This window comes from Montipora capricornis, chromosome 12 (genome assembly GCF_036669925.1).
Source record: "Montipora capricornis isolate CH-2021 chromosome 12, ASM3666992v2, whole genome shotgun sequence".
Classification (NCBI taxonomy): Eukaryota; Metazoa; Cnidaria; class Anthozoa; order Scleractinia; family Acroporidae; genus Montipora; species Montipora capricornis.
In genome coordinates this window covers 20,895,595-20,902,589 of record NC_090894.1, presented here as the reverse complement: position 1 = coordinate 20,902,589, position 6,995 = coordinate 20,895,595, and the positions used below count along the sequence as shown (strand labels likewise).

Below are 6,995 nucleotides of genomic sequence, written 5' to 3'. Positions count from 1 at the left end.
GCTTTGTAATGAAAAAATCACGATACTCGAGAAGTCTGTTTTATTTCGAACTCCGCTCATCATGACAAACATCTGAAAAATTAAGCTTTTTTGAATCCTGTTGGCAAAACGGCCATTACATCTATACCATTAAAAAGATGGCGCATTACCAGTTCTTGTTCCCTTTTCAACGTAAAGGCAATACCCGATTCGTTCAACGCTCAAACACAATTCAAAACCTTCCACATCTTGTCTTTGTCACGCTAGAACAATAGTTTGCACGAAAATTTGTCACCTGTCAATCATTGTGATTGTGCCGCACCAATCAGAAGCCTCCGTTCGTTGGCGAACGGGTTTTTCAAAAATAAAGCATTCCCTCAGTCTCTTGCCCCAACTTTTGCGCGGCCAGTTGGCAGAAAATCGTTTGGGAGAGGAACGCTTGCTCCGCAGGGTAAAGTAATCGTTGAGTCCTCAACCACGACTTATTTTTCTCAGCTCTGCCACATCTATTTTTACTTCAAGCGGAAGTCATGGCTTCTAATTTTGCCTCAGAATTAGAAGGTAAGTGAATCAGTATCAAACATTTATCGGATTGGCCTGATCGATTCTTCTCGCGCTGATGAAAAGGCTCAGTCAATCGGCTGATTTTTTTTTTCGTCGCTGAAGATGATAAAACTTTGAATCAGATCATAGCATTATTTGTATTTTGGACTTTGTAGCCATCCAACATAACTTTGAAAATCTTGGAATCGTTATAGAGTTTGGTTGGGTTACTAGTGTCCTGGAATTTCAAATGAAAAAACACGGGTTCGAATGACCAGCAATCTGGCATTTCCATGTCGGATTCCTCAGGTGACCTCATGTTTGTTTCTTCATAAATTTGATTCAACGTATGCAATTCATAAGCCCTCGTTTTTCTATGTGATTTCCATATCTACTTTGATAACCTGCGATTTGACACGCGATATTCTCGATCAAGGCGAAAGTCCAACCTTTAAAGTAATCATGATGTTTACATGCATTGAATGTGGACAAGAGGCTTGGGCAGGAGACCTTTGAACGTGACGGCTGTGGGATTAGGCAGCACCACAAATTTTGCACCGACATAGATGATAAAGTAAACATGATTAGCTATGGGAACTAGAAGTTGTAGTTCGAAATGAATGAGTTTGGAGGAAAGGCATAAAACTATCACTTAGAGTTTGAGGCCACCTGAGCGCAAACAGTCATAGGGCAAAGCGACCGACTCGCGAGAGGTTCAATTCTTTGAATGCACTCACGTGATCAGACGGCCATAATCACGTTATTTAAGTCTCAAGGTTATTTAGCCGAGCACGAGTGCTCTACTAATTGGAGAGACTACAAATTAACTGAAATCAGATCAAATCAAAACAAATGTTGGTTTTCGAGGAGTGGGAAAAACCAGAGTACCAGGGGAAAAAGCTCTCGGAGAAGAGTAGAGAACCAACAAACTCAACCAACGCACTGCACCAGCCCTGCTACCATAACAATAGAAAAACGTAACTGACATTTTGCATAATTACATGGCCGTCGTGACGCCAGTTGTAAGCAAAAAATAAAGATTGTGGGGGGATTTTTGCCGAAATAATCACTAAAGCAATAAAGATGTGTACATAGGGAGCAAGAAGAATAGTTTTGAGGAAAGTAAGGTTACGAGCTTCCTGGCGTGCATTTTAAAACCCAGGAAAGCAGGAAATTTCTAACATAGAACGCTCAGAAACGCTGTTTCCAGTGTCAATTTCCCAGGCAAGGCTGGAGTTCGCTCAAATTCTCGTTAAAGTGAAAATAAAACAAACCCTTTCAAAAAAACCCCTGAAATCAGTACCGAATATGAAATGGGCGCTGTGAGTAGACGGTTTGATCATGGCGGACACGATGGTGTACCAGTCGAAATAGAAACTAAAGGAAACGCAATGTCAATTTTTACCGCAATATGGCCATTGTTTTTTGAAAATGTAACTTGCTGCAAGGGATGAAGGTTTTCAGTCTTGAGTAACGTGAATAACATAACCAGTAATGTTGCATGGTTTAATGTCAATGCTTTATTTAGACGTCCTTGGTCTGGATTACATAATCGCAGTTATATGATTAAATGACCAAATGAAAAGTAAGAAACAGAAGTGTTAAAATCTGACCGCATGAAGGAACTGAAACGGTGTCGCGGTATTATTAATGATAGGTACATTGAGTGAAAAATTTGTGTTGAAAACTCTTCTGGTAACAAAATTAGAATTCGGAAATGTTGAGAATATCCTCAACAATGCAACTACCCATAACATGATTTTTCATCTTTAATTAAGAGTTTCCTTTGTTGCGATAATTTATTCGAAAGTGATGTCTGGCTGCGCAGTGCCCGTCAATATACCCAAATGAAACCGTCCGTTCGCGACCAACCAAACCTAAAGATTTACCTTGTTGTGATAAGATAATTTAGTCACTCTCCGGCTCACTTGTGAGAAAACAGACTTGGTTAAGAAGATGCTCCAATGCTGGATTGCACGGCATGTGATGTGTGACGCACCGTGACATATGACGAGAGTGCGCTCGTAAGTAGTATTTAATTCGCAATTATTCCATCTTCTTCTCTCTGAACAATTCGCGCGAAATACAATTTATTACTTCGATCCCTCTCACACAAAAAATAAAGGTACGTCACCATTACCCAAGAATTACTTGCGGGACGTATTTGGAGGTGAAAACGTCACTATAACCTGATTATTCCGTTCGCGCTTACAGCTTTCTCAAGTCGAGATTTTTCCTTACAATACACACTACATATACAATACCAGAAGCTCATGGGGTTTTTTGAGTTTAAAAATTTCCAAGTGCAGCTCACTCTTATTTTTGTCCATATTTGGGCATAAAATTGTTGTCCGAGAAAATCCCCAGCTTTGTTCCAAGGAAAAGAGTTGCAAGTTACACGCTTCCAAATCATGTGCTTCTGTTTATACTGTATCACTGTAACTCTATATACGCGCAAGCTACAATACACCTTATTCCAAAATGGCCGCTGATTTATGCGCATACAAATTGGCCCTTGTTGCCTCGTTCAAGATAAAATATTCTTTTGAATTTTAAGCTTAAGAACGAGGCATCAAGGAATAATTTGAATAAAAACAAAAGAATATTTAAATGGAGGCCATTTTGGAATAAGGTGTATGATGCCTCCTCAAATCCCTGTAGGGGCAATGAATGTCATGCTATGTGTCACGTTTGTAGCCTTTGTGTGACTTCTTGGTCCGCATGACCAAACTATATGTAGATAATGAACTTTGGATCTGTCATTGTTTTGGCTAGGGTTTTTTTCTTTGGCAGATTATGGCACTATGTAACTAACTTAAATTTCTCGTTGGACTGATGAACGAGGTTAAACTAATAAATTGAGTTATCTATATTAAATCACAAAATAGCGATCTCTTCCCCAGAGTCCGCTTTTCTGTTGGCACCAAGAACACGGATTTCTGGCCACTTCCAATTTATGCGCAGTCGTAGTTAAGGTCCATTTTTGTAACAGTTGATAACCACTGTTGATTCAAATTTCTGAGGGTGCGTACACGAGCCGGGATGCGCCATCAGTTATTCACTTTAGAAGACGCAAATTTTTGAAAATAGTAGTTTAATCTCTAATAGCGACTACGAGAGCAAGTGTAAACCTGGAGTCGAGTTGGCATGTCGTCGGTCCTCGCTCCCCGGAAAGTCGAATCCTCTCAAAGACTCAGCCTTAGTTGACAAATATAACAACTGGGCGAAGAACGTCCAAAGCTAGCAACGTTTAAATTCACGTGTTGACTTCATATCATTTTCTTTGGACTTAGAATTCTGTTTCGTCGCAAATCAATGCCTGACAGGCTGTTTCTTGGGTTCCAGACTCCAAACTTTATTTTCTTTTTCCTAGATTTAGTTGAGGATGTTGATGACATCAAAGGAGTTGTTTCGCTGGACAGTGTACTCCCTGATCCGAAAGAGGTGACGAAACTAGTAAAACAAATTGTAATGGAAGTCCTTAACGGAGACGATGTCAAAGCTGCCGCAATCCAGTTGAGCCAAGTTGCACTCAGTGATGTTAGAACAGTACAAGCGATAGCAGAACTGGCAAAGAACACGCTATCAGACCTAATAACCAACGAAGAAACCTTGATCTGGGTTCGTGATTATACGAAAACGTTGGTACTTGACCAGAACACGATTGATGCCTGTAAAGTTCTTCTTGAAAATATTGTCAGCGTCCCGGAGGTACAGAATTTCATGGCGGAGGCCTTCAGCAAGATTTTAAAGTCACCCATTGTCACAGACAGCGTAGCTGAGCTGTGCAGGTGTGTCGCGTGGCAATTGCTGTTGTTTCTGTGGAGCACTATGAAGAGTTGTACTCCCAGATGGTTGGTTAAGAAATGATGGCCCCCAGAGGGTGGGGAGGGACATTTACTGCTCTTGTATTTCTGGCTTCAATTTAATGCCCGCGTTGTTAATGAAGGCAGATTTGTCTTTTTTCACGTACACTTTTTGACACCTTTTGTAACAAAAAATTCGTCTTCATTCCATCAAGGCTGAACTAAAACTGAACATATTTGATGTCTTTTCATGTTTTGAAGCCGAAATATTCTAAACAGTGTTTTAAATAGTGTCACGGGTTTAAACATTGCGCTGCCAACAAACCTTTTAAAGGACAATAGTACTTAATGTTATGCCAAATTACTTATGACATACCTCCCTGGTTGGACTAAGATGGGTTCTTGAAATTGAAGGACATGCCTTCCCACTCGAAGACGAGCATTTGATTGAACGGAAAGTATGTATTGTGGCATGGTGTGTTTTTAGCTTCGTTTTTAATCCTGATACGTTAGTCTTTGACTGTTCTTACAACAAATGTCATTTTTAAAAGAAAAAAAAGTTGATTAATTCACTTTCTCAATTTCAGGATAAGGATCTTAAGTTTTCCATCTTTATCGTAAGGGCGGCAAGTCTACCTTTCAAACAACAGAGGCCACATGTACATGTTTTAAACAAGAAACGGCCTGAAAGCTCAAAGCTCGGCTGAAAGCTCAAATAATACATTAGCTTGCAATGTGAAAGCACGATTAAAATAAAACCAATTAACTTTAAAAATGTACATTAAAAAGTCACTCACCAAAGAAGGCCTAGCTAATTGTTTAATGCATTGCAAGAATGTCAGTCTCCTCGACTTAAGCCGCGGCTACACGAGCGATTTTTGTCTCGCGCCGGTGATGCGATTTTTTTCAGATTTTGTCGCGTCGCCTGCGCGCCAGGGTGGCTACACTTGTGACAAATTTTGGCGACAAATTGAAGGCCGCGCGAATTGCATACTTCAAGAGACCTGGGCACTATAAACAGAGATTCCTACTTTAATTTCATTGGCTAAATAGTCTTTAGTCGCATCGCCAGCGCGGGCAAAAAGTTGCAGGGTGGCTACACGGGCAACTAGCTCTGCGATTTTGTCGCGAAAGTTTCAACTCTGGCGACTTTTTCTTGCGATTTTTTCACCCGTCGCGTGTGATTTTCATGCCGCGCTGGCGACGCGACAAAGTTTGAAAAAATCGCATCACCAGTGCGAGCAAAAAATCGCTCGTGTAGCCGCGGCTTTAAGTTTTCAAACATTTCGTAAGCGAAAATTGCATGAGTGTACTACAGTAAAAATTTAAAATAAGGGATCTGTGAGCCAACCCAGTCAGGTATGAAACAATAAAGACAATGACAGCGGCAATGTCGACAAAATATCACTTCAAAACGTAATTTAGCGTTATCGTGTTCACGTATAGCCTCGATTTCCGCCGCTCACACGAGTTGTATCCTCCCCGAGAAGTGATTTCGGGAGTGAGCGCCGGCTCATTTCCCGAAACAGCGGCTGGTACAGTTCAAGTATCTTAAGGCCGGTTTACACGGTGCGACTTGTCGGCCCGATTTTTGGCGGCGGCTTTGAAAAAAACCGGGCCGACATAAAAAATCTGTTGCAATTATGTTCAAGTATCTTATGACTGGATTGAAGCGAACTATTTTGAAATGTAGATAGATGAACGAGTCACCATTGTATGCTAACGTTGTTGCCATAACCTCAAATTTCACACTATTTTGTTTTGCAGAATGAACTAAAATGAGTGCCTTTCTTATAAGGAATGATTTCGTCGCTATAACTCCTTAATTTATCCTCGTGACGGGATGTGTGGATGATTGTGTGACAACAAGTTGCAAACAATCTCGTCCCCAGAGTCTTTGTTCCCTTGACCACCGGTAGGCAACGAGAGACTCTGGTCAAATCCAAAAACGGCAACATTTGGTTCCTGAAACCAATCGGAAGGAAAAAGATTGCATCCTTCGAATTGCACACTATATTATTTAAGGCCTCATATTGAGCTTCCATTAGGGAGAGTTCAGATTGCCCTAACCTCTCGAGAGCGTAGTCCAATGCGTTGTGAAAGTGCTCTACTTTAGCGTAAGAAGAAGCCAAGTATATTTCCGCGCCTGGTCAGAAGACTCTTCACGCACGCACAGTTATTCAAGGGGAACTATAGATTTGTGGTTCCGGTCTTGGATTATTCCTGAGCCTCCGTCGCCCGTTCCGCTGGACAAGGGTAACGGAGATAAAAAAGATAAAAGACCTTCGAATAACGAAAAAAGTAACAAAGGTCTTTTTTGGTGCAATTATACACCACAAATTGAAGTCCAAACGATCCAATAGCATAACACTCGAAGAACAATTAACCACAGGTACCCGATCCAAGCTGCTTATGACCCTGTTAAAAATTAAAGCGGTTGTTTGAGTCTTGGGAGGTTTGTTGCAGTTAGGAAACATTCAAAGGCGTAAAAGGGCAACAAATTACACGACGAAAACCAGAACATTGACTCGTCTCATTTGACATGAACTTTTCCTTTGCCATCGAGCTGTGCTGAATCTGCTGGACCCTCGACAGTTTGTTTCGCCAGGTTTCAGCGTCTTTTGAGTACCCTTTTGAGTCTTTTGATAGTGCTTTGAACTGGATAAC

General features: G+C 41.0%; 1 protein-coding gene across 1 annotated transcript; it reads left to right on the top strand.

Annotated features, from left to right (window-relative positions):
* The first annotated feature begins 376 nt into the window (after positions 1-376).
* LOC138026724 (uncharacterized) lies at positions 377-5,719 on the top strand. The gene is made up of 2 exons (XM_068874176.1): positions 377-540; positions 3,896-5,719. The coding sequence occupies exons 1-2, from the start codon at positions 510-512 to the stop codon at positions 4,390-4,392; spliced, it is 528 nt and encodes a 175-aa protein (XP_068730277.1). The 5' UTR covers positions 377-509; the 3' UTR covers positions 4,393-5,719.
* Positions 5,720-6,995: the final 1,276 nt, after the last annotated feature.